We start from the raw sequence: 13431 nt of genomic DNA, 5'->3' as shown, positions 1-13431 counted from the left end.
AGTGTATACCACATTTACCACTGACGAATGCAGAGTTGCAATGCAAGGAGATCAGCTAAAAGTAGTTGGATCTGTATGTGCGTTATAATTCATTGAAATTAGTCGATTAATTGGTTAAAATAAAAAAACGATTAGTTGAACACGAAAATTTTTAATCAGTAACAGCCCTAATATATATTATATAATATATATATATATATACACACACACACATACACACACACACATACAGTATGTGTGATAGTGGTCTTAGATTGTAAGCTCCTTGAGGGCAGGTACTGATAGGAAAATACAATATATAAAGTGTTGTGCTGCTGTACATGTGTGGGGGCCTGGGGGTGTTAGACAACACTTATTTTTAAACACTAACTGCATTTTATTTCAGCAAGTCCAAAAAAATTATCATGCTTTTTTATTTATTAGCCCAGTACCCCCTAATTTTGATTTACAACTGAATTTTATTTCCTGCCTTCTTACTCAAGTGTTATATGCTGGCAGAATTGCATTCTAGCCACACCACTCAGAAAAGGTGAACAAATTGAATAGGCCTCATCACAAGTTAATAATAATGTGCAAACGGTTATATATGTACCATCATCCGAATCAATTGAGAAAGAATGTTTGGGAGTCAGGACCCCACCCAAGACTCACCAAGGAAGAGAGGCAAGCGGTTGCCTCTCTCCCTTGGTGAGTCTTGGGTGGGGTCCTGACTCCCAAACACTCAGAAAAGGTGTCATCACCAAGACTTGAAATGCAGAGCAAAAGCAGAGATGGCAGTTTAGTTGTATTACTGAGTGCCGATTGTTGAGAGCAGGAGGTCTAAGTTTCCTATTGGAATGCATAGTCATACGAAGACTTCCTGCAGTACTGCTGTAACAGGAAGGTGGAGTTAAAAATATAAAAACAGTAGTTGCCAGTATAATGTTTGTGTAACTGCATATCATTTCTGTGACTTCATATTGTCTTTAATGCTTTGTTCTTGGTATATTGCTTACATCCAAATCGTAGTGAGGCTTCATTGCTGAGCACAGTACCCAAAGTGTTAGAGGCAACACACTGATAGGTCCCCGCATGTTTAGACTGAGTAGGGTTAGAGATGGCCAGGTTCCCTCCAAATAAGCTGTAACTAGAGTTTTCAGCGAGGTTCAGATCGGTGCCATTCAGCTTCCATCTGCAAGCAGAACCAATAAAAGGTGATGTCAATGACAGAGCATTTCAATTTTCTTAAATACATTGTGGTACACTATATAGTTTTTCTCCTTTCAAGTTGGATATAACTAGTTTCTTACTAGAAGTGTTTTTTGTTTTTTTTCGGGTAATACGTTCTGAACTGCTGGAGTTATATTTTATGTATAATGTTATATAATTAATACAATGAGCACTCATAACACCACTGTCACAAAGCTGTAGGACTTCTCTGAAGAGACAGCTCAGCAGCAGCTGTTTATTTTCAAATTGCCTCTTTCTAAGGCCCCTTTCACACTGGAGCGGTGGGTGTGTCGGCGGGAAAAGCAATGCTATTTTTAGTGGCACTTTGCTGTCAATTTTGTGGCGCTATTCAGCCGATAGCGGGGCACTTTTACCCCCCCAGTGGCCGAGAAAGGGTTAAAACCACCGCAAAGTGCTGCTGCAGCAGCGCTATGCTGGTGGTATATCCGCACTGTCCCATGGATTTCAATGGGCAGGAGCGGTTTACGCTTCACTACTCAAAGATGCTGCTTGCAGGAGTTTTTTTTAACATCATGCAAGCTCTCTGCGTGTGTGTAGAACTCAGTCTTTTACACAAGAGAGGCAGGAGCGGCTCTTTACAGGCGCTATGCGGGTGCTATTTTTAGCGCTGTAGCACCTGTAAAGTGCTTCAGTGTGAAAGAGGTCTAATTGAAAGTTTGTACAGAGCAGAGAGAGAAGGTTAGGAAGGGGAAATGGGTCACTTCTCTGAAAATGTAGCTGCATTTTTATTTAGAGCTTTGAACTGTCCCAAATATTTAAAGCAGTATTAAAGTAGTACTGTAGGCAAACCTTTTTTTTTCATTTTGGACAGAGTAAGGGAGGGTTATAAACCATGTAAGGTGTCACGATCGTTCCACCATCCCGATCGTACATAGGAGACTTACCCGCAGGTTTCCTGTACAAGAGGATCGTCGGTGCCCTCGGACGCGGGTTGGCGCAAACGAACGCACGCGAGTGCATGTAGTCCCTAACAGGCGCACGCGGGTGCGCGTTGATACGAGCGAGCGCACGCGGGTGCGCGATAACCCGATCGGGCATACGCGGGTACGCGGGGTCACGAACGGGAGCACGGTCACCCGCGGGGGTACGCAAACGTCCCGTGCGACCGTTCCTGGCGCCCAACAGGCTATTTAAGGGATCAGCTTCTGCTCCACGGTGCTGTCCTGTCTACAGCGTTCCTGTGACTTCTGCTACCAGTTCCTGTGTGTTCCTGATACTGTACCCGGCCTGTTCCTTGACCTTGTCTGTTTGCCGCCTGCCTCCGACCCTTTGCCTGATTGACCACGCTTCTGCCTTCTGCTCTGTACCTCTGCTGTCCGATAGTTGCCGACCCGGCTCGCCTCTGACCACGCCTGCCTGTCCTCCTGAATTCCAGCACCAACTACTCCTGTGGTTCCTGCTTGACTACCTGTGCCAGCTGTTTCTGCAGTTCCTGTCCGGCTTCCAGCGCTAGTTGCACCTACCGTTCCAGTCAGCTACCTGTTCCGGCTGTGCCTGCTATCTGCTATCCGGCCTGGCACTTGTGTCCTCCGGACTCCTGAATCCCTGTCTCCACCTCCAGGGGCTCTCGAGCCGGAGGCTTACGAGGCGCCGCTCCCTGCACGTTTGGGCTCTCCAACTAGGTACGTGACAGTACAGGACAGCCATGACCGAGCCCTCGCAGGGAGCCTCCCCAATGGATGAGCTTTGCCGCCACCTAGCCGGCCTCACCCAGGCCGTGAAGAACTTGCAAGAAGGCTACGGCCGTCTGGAAGAACAGGTCCAGGCCCTATCTGCCGCAGCCCCAGCTGTCCCTGGACCTTCAGTTCCGCCTTCAGTGGTAATGATGCCGCCCGAACCAAGGGTCCCTACGCCAGACCGTTTCTCCGGCAACCGAAACAAGTTCAGGGCCTTTCGGAACTCCTGTGAGCTCTTTTTCGCTCTTCAACCCCGGACCTTTTCCCTCGAGGCAACAAAAGTGGGGTTCGTCATCTCTCTATTAACCGACGAGCCTCAAGCCTGGGCACACCGTCTCCTAGAGCGTAAAGACCCTTCTCTGGACTCTTTAAACGCCTTCTTCCAAGCAATGTCTCGGCTGTATGAGGACCCCCAGCTTGCCGCTACCGCAGAAGCAGCCCTGCACGTGCTCCAACAAGGTCGCAGGCCAGTGGAGGATTATGTGTCTGAGTTTAGACGCTGGAGTGCCGACACGGAGTGGAATAACTCAGCCCTCCGCTACCAGTTCCGCATGGGACTTTCAGAATCATTAAAAGATGAACTGGCTCGCGTGGGAATCCCTGAAACCCTTGAAGCGCTCATCGATCTCTCAGTCCAGATCGATAGGCGCCTAAGAGAACGTCGTCTAGAGCGTTCCTCTTCTACTTCTCGCCCAGTCTGGATGTTGCCACGGGTTCCTAGTCCTAACCCCCTGGTCCCTTCTGTTCCTGCCCCGTCTTCTCCGGATTCGTCAGAACCTATGCAATTGGGTCTACTTCGCCCATCTCTGACGCCTGAAGAGCGCCAACGCCGAAGAGCCGGTAACCTTTGCCTCTACTGCGGAGAATCGGGACATTATGTTCGCACTTGCCCTGCCAAGTCGCGTAAGTGCCTTCTTATTCCCCCTGCCTCTCCTTCTACCCTGCCAAGTACCAGTACCATCTCTCATCTGGCTGTGCCTCTTCTTTTACAATTCTCAGGAAAGACTATCAGCGTCAATGCGATTATTGATTCTGGGGCCTGCAGCGGCTTTATGGACTTGTCCTTTGCCTTAAAGAACAACGTTCCCCTTCGGCCTAGGGTAAAGGGACTTTCAATCTACTTGGCCGATGGTTCCACTCTAAAGTCCGGACCTGTGACCCAGGAGACATCCCCTCTTCATGCCATCATCGCCGGAGCCCACCAGGAGCTCCTGTGTCTGGACATTATCAAGTCTCCACTTTTTCCCGTTATCCTTGGCATGCCCTGGTTGAAGGCTCACAACCCTCTGATAAATTGGTTCACTGGAGGAGTAGAGTTTCTGTCTGCCTATTGCCGTCAGCACTGCCTCCCAGTCGTCAATACGGACCCTTCTTCACTGCTCTGCTTGGAAACAGACACCGAAATCCGACAGGCTGTGCCCGAGGCTTATCACCAATTTGTGGATGTGTTTAGTAAAAAGGGCGCTGAGACTTTACCTCCCCACAGACCTTATGATTGCCCTATCGAATTGCTCCCGGGGGCAGAGATTCCCTTCGGAAGGATCTTCCCCTTATCCGAGACCGAGCTGGGAACCCTGAAAACCTACCTGGACGATAACTTAAAGAAGGGTTTTATCCGGCCATCCACTTCCCCGGCAGGTGCGGGGATTTTCTTCGTCCAGAAGAAGGACCACTCCTTACGGCCATGTGTGGACTACCGAGCACTCAACAAAGTCACAATTAAAAACCGATACCCTTTACCGTTAGTGCCCGAACTATTTCAGAGACTGGGGTCGGCCGAGGTATTCTCCAAACTAGACCTACGGGGTGCTTACAACCTCGTACGCATTCGTGAAGGCGATGAATGGAAGACCGCCTTTCGTACTCGCTTCGGGCACTACGAATATCTAGTTATGCCCTTTGGACTCTGTAATGCCCCTGCTACGTTCCAACATTTTGTAAATGATGTCTTCAGAGATTACCTAGACCTGTTTGTGATTGTATACCTCGATGATATTTTAATCTTTTCTTCCTCTTTAGCCGAACATCGGGAACATGTGAAGAATGTCCTGGCTCGACTCCGCCTCCATGGTCTGTACGCCAAACCAGAAAAGTGTGTTTTCGAACAGCTAAGTATTCAATTCCTTGGACTAGTCATTTCAGTAAAGGGAATAGAGATGGATCCCCAGAAGATCTCAGCTATCTTAGACTGGCCCGCTCCCTCTGACAGAAAAGGGGTCCAACGGTTTGTAGTATTCGCTAATTTTTACAGAAAATTCATCAGAGGATTTTCCTCCATCATTTCCCCCATCACCGAACTGACCAAACAGGGCCAAAAATTTCAATGGACTCCTAAGGCACAAGAAGCCTTCAAAACCCTAAAAGACCTGTTCGTTTCTGCCTCTATCCTAAGACACCCCGATGCTGCGTTGCCTTATATCCTGGAAGTGGATGCTTCGGAAGTGGCCGTTGGGGCAGTGCTCTCCCAGAGACAGGGACCTAAGTCACTTTTGCACCCGGTGGCCTTCTTCTCCCGCAAACTTTCGGAAGCAGAGCGGAACTATGACGTCGGTGACTGAGAACTGCTGGCAATCAAGGCAGCGTTGGAGGAATGGCGCTACCTCCTCGAAGGCGCTTCCCACCCGATCCTGGTCTATACTGATCACAAAAATCTAGAGTATCTTAAATCGGCCAAGCGACTGAAACCAAGACAGGCTCGGTGGGCACTCTTCTTTTCTAGATTTGTGTTCCACATCACGTACAGGCCCGGATCAAAGAATGTGAAACCCGATGCTCTCTCTCGGATGTACAATGAATCAGTGGAGCTCCCTACTCCTGATACCATTCTTCCCCCAGGAAACTTTCTTCTGCTTCAGGAGAGTCTACTTTCCCGAATTAAGCAGGCCTCCAGCGATCCGGCTCTCCCACCTGACATCTCTTTAACCCCCAGAGATGGTCTTCTCTGGCATCAGGACAGAATCTACGTGCCCCAAGAAATACGTACCGCAGTTCTCAGCTCCTGCCACGACCACCCACTGGCCGGCCACTTTGGGGTGTTCAAAACCACGGACTTGCTCCAACGCACGTTTTGGTGGCCACAAATGAAGAAGCACTGCAGGGAATATGTGGAGGCATGCACCACATGTATCAGGAATAAGGGTAGCAAATCAAAGGTTTGGGGCTTGCTGAAACCGTTGCCCATCCCGGATAGACCTTGGAAGAGGATATCCATGGATTTCATCGTGGAACTGCCTCCCTCTGAAGACTTCTCCACAATCTTGGTGGTGGTAGATAGGTTTACCAAGATGGCCCACTTTTTACCTATGAAGGGGACCCCGTCGGCCACGGAGATGGCTAGGATCTTTATTAAAGAAGTGGTAAGGCTCCACGGTATCCCTGCTGACATCACCTCTGATAGGGGGGTACAGTTTACGTCCAGGTTTTGGAAAGCCCTCTGTGGGGCCCTGCGAATTGAGCTTTGCTTTTCTTCGGCCTATCACCCGCAAACCAACGGCCAGACCGAGAGAACCAACCAAACGCTAGAGCAATATCTGCGGTGCTTCTCTTCCTTCTCCCAGGACGACTGGGCATCGCTCTTGCCATTAGCAGAGTTTGCATACAACAATTCCATCCATTCGGCTACCAAACAGTCCCCGTTCTTTGCAAACTTTGGCTTCCATCCGCTTTTTCTACCCGGTAATCTCCCTGAATGTTCAGTGCCGGCGGTACAGGAAGACCTTAATTTTTTCAAGAGCAACAATAAGATCCTTCAAGAAACTCTGGCCAAGACTCAGGAACACTATAAAGAGGTCTTTGACAGGAAGAGAAGAGGGGAGCTCGACCTCCAGGTCGGGGACCAGGTCTGGTTGTCTACACTGAATCTGAAGTTAGCTTGCCCATCCAGGAAACTGGGCCCGAAGTTCGTGGGTCCATTTCCTATTGTAAGGAAGCTAAATGACGTAGCCTTTGAGCTGAAACTCCCGGAGTCGTTTCGGATCCACCCGGTCTTTCACGCCTCGTTACTCAAACCTGCGGTTCCGGACCCCTTTGCCGATCGGAGTGCCAACCCCCCAGAACCTGTGATGATTGATGGGGAATTAGAATATGAGGTCGAATCCATCCTGGACTGCAGGAGAAGACGGAATCAAACTCAGTTCCTGGTTAAGTGGAAGGGTTATGGCCCTGAGGAGAATTCATGGGAACCAGAGTCCAACCTGCATGCAAAGAGACTGATCCTTGCTTTCAAGAGGTCCCATCCGGATAAGATGACACGATTGGGCATCCGGAGGTTGCCCCTTGGGGGGGGGCGCAATGTCACGATCGTTCCACCATCCCGATCGCACATAGGAGACTTACCCGTAGGTTTCCTGTACAAGAGGATCGTCGGTGCCCTCAGACGCGGGTTGGCGCAAACGAACGCACGCGAGTGCATGTAGTCCCTAACAGGCGCACGCGGGTGCGCGTTGATACGAGCGAGCGCACGCGGGTGCGCGATAACCCGATCGGGCGTACGCGGGGTCACGAACGGGAGCACGGTCACCCGCGGGGGTACGCAAACGTCCCGTGCGACCGTTCCTGGCGCCCAACAGGCTATTTAAGGGATCAGCTTCTGCTCCACGGTGCTGTCCTGTCTACAGTATTCCTGTGACTTCTGCTACCAGTTCCTGTGTGTTCCTGATACTGTACCCGGCCTGTTCCTTGACCTTGTCTGTTTGCCGCCTGCCTCCGACCCTTTGCCTGATTGACCACGCTTCTGCCTTCTGCTCTCTACCTCTGCTGTCCGATAGTTGCCGACCCGGCTCGCCTCTGACCACGCCTGCCTGTCCTCCTGAATTCCAGCACCAACTACTCCTGTGGTTCCTGCTTGACTACCTGTGCCAGCTGTTTCTGCAGTTCCTGTCCGGCTTCCAGCGCTAGTTGCACCTACCGTTCCAGTCAGCTACCTGTTCCGGCTGTGCCTGCTATCTGCTATCCGGCCTGGCACTTGTGTCCTCCGGACTCCTGAATCCCTGTCTCCACCTCCAGGGGCTCTCGAGCCGGAGGCTTACGAGGCGCCGCTCCCTGCACGTTTGGGCTCTCCAACCAGGTACGTGACATAAGGTTTATTTTTGCCATCTGTGTCCCATTGGAGAGATTTCCCTTCACCTCCTGTCCTGTAGCCAAAATAGGAAGTGAGAGTAAATTCCTGCAAATTAAAGTGGATGTAAACCCGATTCATGAAATTTGAGCCGGGCACATATATCTGCAGTGTTTTGTAATCTCTCTTCAAAGCACTATGTCCTGTAGTTGTCTGTTACACTCTGATACCATCAGTGATACCGGAAATTACGTTAATGTTTCGCCCTCCCACAGTGCGCCATCAAGGTCCTTGATGATGCCCTGTGGGAGGGCGAAACATTGGCACAATTTCCGGCATCACTGACGTCACTTCCGGTCCTGTGGAACACACCCCAGGAACAGCGTTTTTACACTTACAGCTCCATGTTTGAGATTTGTTTGAGTGTACTTTTTGTAAGTACCCACTCCCTTGTACACTAAAACCGTTTTTTTAATGGTACTTTACTATCAGTTCCATTCTTTCTTTACTTCTGGGTACCGGTCTGTTCTGCTGAGAAACTTCATAAAAGGAATTTCGGATTTGAGGATTTGACACCATATCCATCATCCCTGGACACCATTACAAAGCCTTAAGTGACTCACCAGACTGAAAAGTTGGGGGTTGTCTCAATCTAGTGAGTGGGGACACACGAGGGGGTGTTGCACACCTGAATACTTCTGAAGCATTTTTGCATTGTTTCGTCTTCGGATTGGAGGACCTTTAGTCATTTTTTGTTTGGACATTGTTTGGTTTATTATATATTGTGTTTGCAAGCGCTATATTTATATTTATATGTTTTTCAAGTGATCAGCAGTTTGTGTATAGCAGCTGCATTTTTATGTATTCATTTTCATTTGTTTTGTATACACCACTAGCACGAGTTTATATATTTAGCTTATATTTCTCACAAAGCATCAGTGGAGACACCTTTTTCCCATATTAACTCTTAAGGAGAGAATTTCCCTTCCTAGGGGTAGATTTCCTCTCACTTCCTGTTGTCTCCCTCTGTTTGTAAGTAGGAGTAATTTTTAAGTTGGATGTTTGAAAATAGAGGACCGCCTGTATATACTATACAGCCTGCCCTATACAGTGTAAAATTGGGCCTTAGGTGTTGGTGGTACCAGAACACCATAAGCCCTCACAGTTACTCTTGTTGGGCGCTGTGAAATATTAGATCAAAAATTGTAATTACATGCCCCTTTTAAACAGGGGCAGAAAAATTGGGTCTTAGGCAGTGATGGTGGTGGTGGCACAACACTGTAACCCGTCACAGATACTCTTGTTGGGCGCAGGAAAGGGCCCTGCTTTGAAATATTAGATCAAAAATTATAATTACAATATAGTGCAGCCATAGTGCAGTTGCTACTACTTTTCTGGTGGTATACACAGTACACAATACAGTGTAGTGCAGTGTTGCAAAACAAAATATACATCATGTGCAGAAGGCCACCAAGGAGAGGCAGATGCTCACAGCAGGCCAGTAAAAGAGGGCAAGTAGGCTCCGTTTCTACAGTCAATAGGGCTGGTCATGGACATGGTGCATCCTCTGCCGGTGGCCGTGGGACACACTTGTCCTTTTTTCTGCTGCTGGCCATGTTATTGAGCCAGAACATGCAGAAGAGTTGGTGGAGTGGATAACAAAGCTGTCCTCATCCTCCTCATCCTCTGTCACCCAGGCTCAGAGTAGTTTTCCTTCCTATGCAGCTGCCAAAGTGGCCTATTCCACCGGCTCCTTGTCCACAGTCACTCCTTCCATAGCCCAACAATCATGCATGAAGGAGTCCCCCAAACTATTCGACCACAGTGTTGGGTACATGCTGCTGGAGGATGTGCAGCGAGTTGAAGGCTCCGATGTTGGTTCCCAGGTTGAAGAAGGGAGTAACGTGAGCCTATAAAGAGGGGGTACCCAAGAAGGCCAAGAAACTGTCAGTCTCCAGTGACCAGGAGGGAGGGGATGAAGAGGTCACTGACTCTACTTGGGTGCCTGATAAAATAGAGGAGGCGGCACAACTCCAACGAGGCAGGATGTCCTCTAAGGGGCAGGTTAAGGGCAGCCACCCTACAGCATCACACCGCAGAGCTCCACAGGTGCAGGGCGCTGCTGACTACCTGCTGATTTTGAAAAAAGTTCCTTGGTCTAGGCCTTTTTGGACATGTGCAGCAGATGTCTGAAGCAGATCAAGCGTGACCACAACAGCAGCCGCTTGGGCACCACATGATTGACCAGACATATGACGACCTCCCATGCAGTCTTTTTCTCATATACTATATTTGAGATTTAATATCTCTCAGATATGATTTGGGTTAAATGAGAATTGTTTGGCCATGAGTGAAAGCTTTAACACAATAACATTTATTGGTGAGTAACTGAAAGTCTAATACAACCTAATACACAACCATCTATCTATAGTCTACAGCAAGGAAGAAAATATTAGGTTAAAATAAGAGAATTACATGAAGGAATACAGAGTATATTCCTGAAAACATTAATCTGCAAACATATTTAGTTACTTGCAAGTAAAATGCAGACCTTTCCCATAATTACCCTTTGCACCAAGGTTCCATCCATTCTGATGGTTACTCTCCTATAAAAGTGTGTGTTTCCCTCCCATCTAGTCTGTGTATATCATTACATGCTGATGCCTCATTGGTTGGCATAGCATGGCTCTGATTGGTGAGCTTCCCTATTCCTGGTTAAGGACTGGCTACATCTCCAATCCCTATACTTTGCATAAGTCAGCCCCCTTTAATGCAAATTCTTGTGACTATTCTGAGCAGGAGCTTAACTTAAATTTTCCTGGGAAATTAAGTATTGATTATGAGTTGGTCTCCCTTCATTGCATTCTTTGAAATGATTTTTGGATCCCATTGTTTATAAACACAGGCCTAGGCACCGACTTGTCTGGTCTACCAGAGATTTTGGTGAAGGTAATATGTTCCGCCTTACATAGTTGAAAGCTAAATTAGATATATTAATTAAATATAAATAAATTAAATATATTCAAAATTACAATATCTTACGGCAACAGCACTTCAAAAGGACACACAAAGAAAAATGCAGACTTCTCCTTGCTCTTCATCTGGGATCTCCAACCCTACTCCAGTCCTCTGGAAAACCTGCACTGAGAGGAATGAAGGTCTAGCAATAGGTGTCCCAAGTACTTGCAGTCAATCTGCTAGCAGTACACCATCTGATTTTAGCAGGGAAATTTCCCTACCCCAGTTGCTAAACATTAAAAAGAAATTCGGTCCCAGGCATCCACATGTTTACCTTCTGAATGCTAGCTTGAATGCCAGCTTGGCCAAATTGCTAGCACTGCAACTACTGCCTTTTCAGCTAGTAGACTCTGCCCCCTTTCGTGAATTTGTGAAAAGTGCTATACCTCAGTTGCAGGTACCAAAACACTTTCTTTTTATGGAAGGCCATTTCAGCTCTCTACCGGCATGTGGAAGGCAATGTTTTTGTCTTGTTGGACAGGGCGGTCAGCAGTAAGGTGTATATTACCACAGACTCATGGTCTAGCACACATGGGCAGGGATGTTACCTTTCCTTCACAGCACACTGGGTAACTGCTGGCAGCTGGAAAGGATGCAGGACAGGGTTCAGTATTGTTGGAGCTTGTTAAGCCACCACGCCTCTAAAATACTAGCCGTGTTTCTGCCACAGACCTCTCCTCCACCCCCTCCTCTTCTTCTTCCTCTATGGCCTCTTCTGCAGATTTGTTCTCTGAACCAGGGGTGCTCTATAAGCGTTCAAGGGGCTACGCAAGCACTCAGGCAAAAAGATGCCATGTGATGCATGAGTTACATAGTTACATAGTAGGTGAGGTTGAAAAAAGACACAAGTCCATCAAGTCCAACCTATGCGTGTGATTCTATGTCAGTATTACATTGTATATGTTGCGGTCGTTCAGGTGCTTATCTAATGTTTTCTTGAAACTATTGATGCCCCCCACTGAGAGTGACCACTGCCTGTAGAAGGGAATTCATATCCTTGCCGCTCTTACAGTACCCTCCGACAGGAACACTTGACCCATGTTCCATGTTTCGCTCACATCCTGAATTTGGTGGTGCAGCGGTTCTTGAGCAGGTACCCAGGCTTACAAGATCTCCTGAGGCAGACCAGAAAAGTCTGGTCATTAACGGTCATAATGCCAGTGCTCGGCTGGCTGACACTGAAAGGGAATGCAACCTGCCCACCAACCGCCTCATTTGTGACACATCCACCAGGTGGAAGTCAATGTTGGCAATGCTGCAGCGGCTGTAGATGTAGGAGAGGGACATTAATGAGTACCTGTGTGAGTATGGCACCAGGACAGGGTCTGGGGAGCTTGTCTTCTATTGGTCATGCCAGTAGCTACTGATCAAGGATGCATGCACTGTCCTGTCACCATTTGATGAGGCCACGAGGATGGTGAGCACACTGAGCAGTGACAATGCATGCATCAGGAATACTGTCCCACTTGTCTTCCTGTTGGCGCACACGCTTCATGGAATAATGGACAAGGCACTTGAGGCAGAACATTGTGAGGAAGAGGAGGACTTCCTTACCTCTCAAAGCCCCCTTTATCCAGATATTATTCCTGCAGGCCCGCCAAACATACAGGAAGAAGAGGAGGAGGAGGAGGAAGAGGAGGGGGAGGAGGATTGTGTCAGCATGGACATGAAGGATAACACTCAGCAGCAGTCTTCAAGGGATGGTTTTTAGTCCCCAGAAACCCAAGGAGTTGTACGTGGCAGAAAGGTTAAGGATCATGTGATCCTTAGTGACCCAGTGGACTCAGAATCGAATGCCTCTGGAAATTTTCACAGGCTTTGCAGAACCAGGGAGGCCATGCAGCGTAAGAACCCTAGGATTCGTGGTATCAAAGAAAAGGAATCATTACTGGCTGGCAACCTTTCTTGATCCACGTTACAAGGGCAAGGTTGCAAAACTCATCATGCCTTTGCAGAGGGAGCAGAGGATGAAACATCTTCAGGAGGCCTTGAAGAAAGGTTTCTGCAATGCATTTCCAGACCCCATGAGGTTACAATTTCCTGGTGCTGGACAATGTGTTGTTGAGGCTGCTGCCAGGTTACTGAGGCCAGGTGACAAATGCCCACCATTGGGGTCAGGAGTGCACCGCAAAGGTAGTGGACCCTGCTACAGATGGGAGTCTAGGTAGTTAAGGAAGGCAGGTGCACTGGAACACTAACACGGATCCCACAGGGGCTAGAGCATAAGATTCCCCAGGGCGCAGAGTCTAAGAGCCAGCAGGTGTTCAACAGAGCCTCTAGTGGTGAGGATGGACTGGGCTGCAACTGGCTCCAGGTCGGGACCCCCAGGGTCTCCCAGCTCACGCCCACTGTAGGCTACAGGGGGACAGAGATAGTAAGAGAATAAGCCAAAGGTCGGGACGACTATCAGGCAGGGATAGTCGAGAACAAGCCAAGAACGGTAACTGGAAT

At 48.5% G+C, this 13431-nt stretch overlaps 1 protein-coding gene across 4 annotated transcripts in view; it reads right to left on the bottom strand.

The window, feature by feature from the left end:
- The window catches only part of CNTN2 (contactin 2), a 393010-nt gene that overhangs the window by 231090 nt on the left and 148489 nt on the right, over window positions 1-13431 (bottom strand). For all 4 annotated transcript variants that reach the window (XM_077481283.1, XM_077481285.1, XM_077481286.1 and 1 more), the window contains one exon: window positions 996-1171. In XM_077481283.1, coding sequence (XP_077337409.1) covers window positions 996-1171 — 176 coding nt within the window. The remainder of the gene's footprint in view (window positions 1-995; window positions 1172-13431) is intronic.

Source organism: Lithobates pipiens, unplaced genomic scaffold (assembly GCF_037356315.1).
Source record: "Lithobates pipiens isolate NorthernLeopardFrog02 unplaced genomic scaffold, aLitPip1_a1.2 Scaffold_16, whole genome shotgun sequence".
In the NCBI taxonomy this organism is placed as follows: domain Eukaryota; kingdom Metazoa; phylum Chordata; class Amphibia; order Anura; family Ranidae; genus Lithobates; species Lithobates pipiens.
The sequence above is the reverse complement of the archived record's forward strand: the minus strand, read 5'-3'. Positions and strand labels throughout refer to the sequence as shown.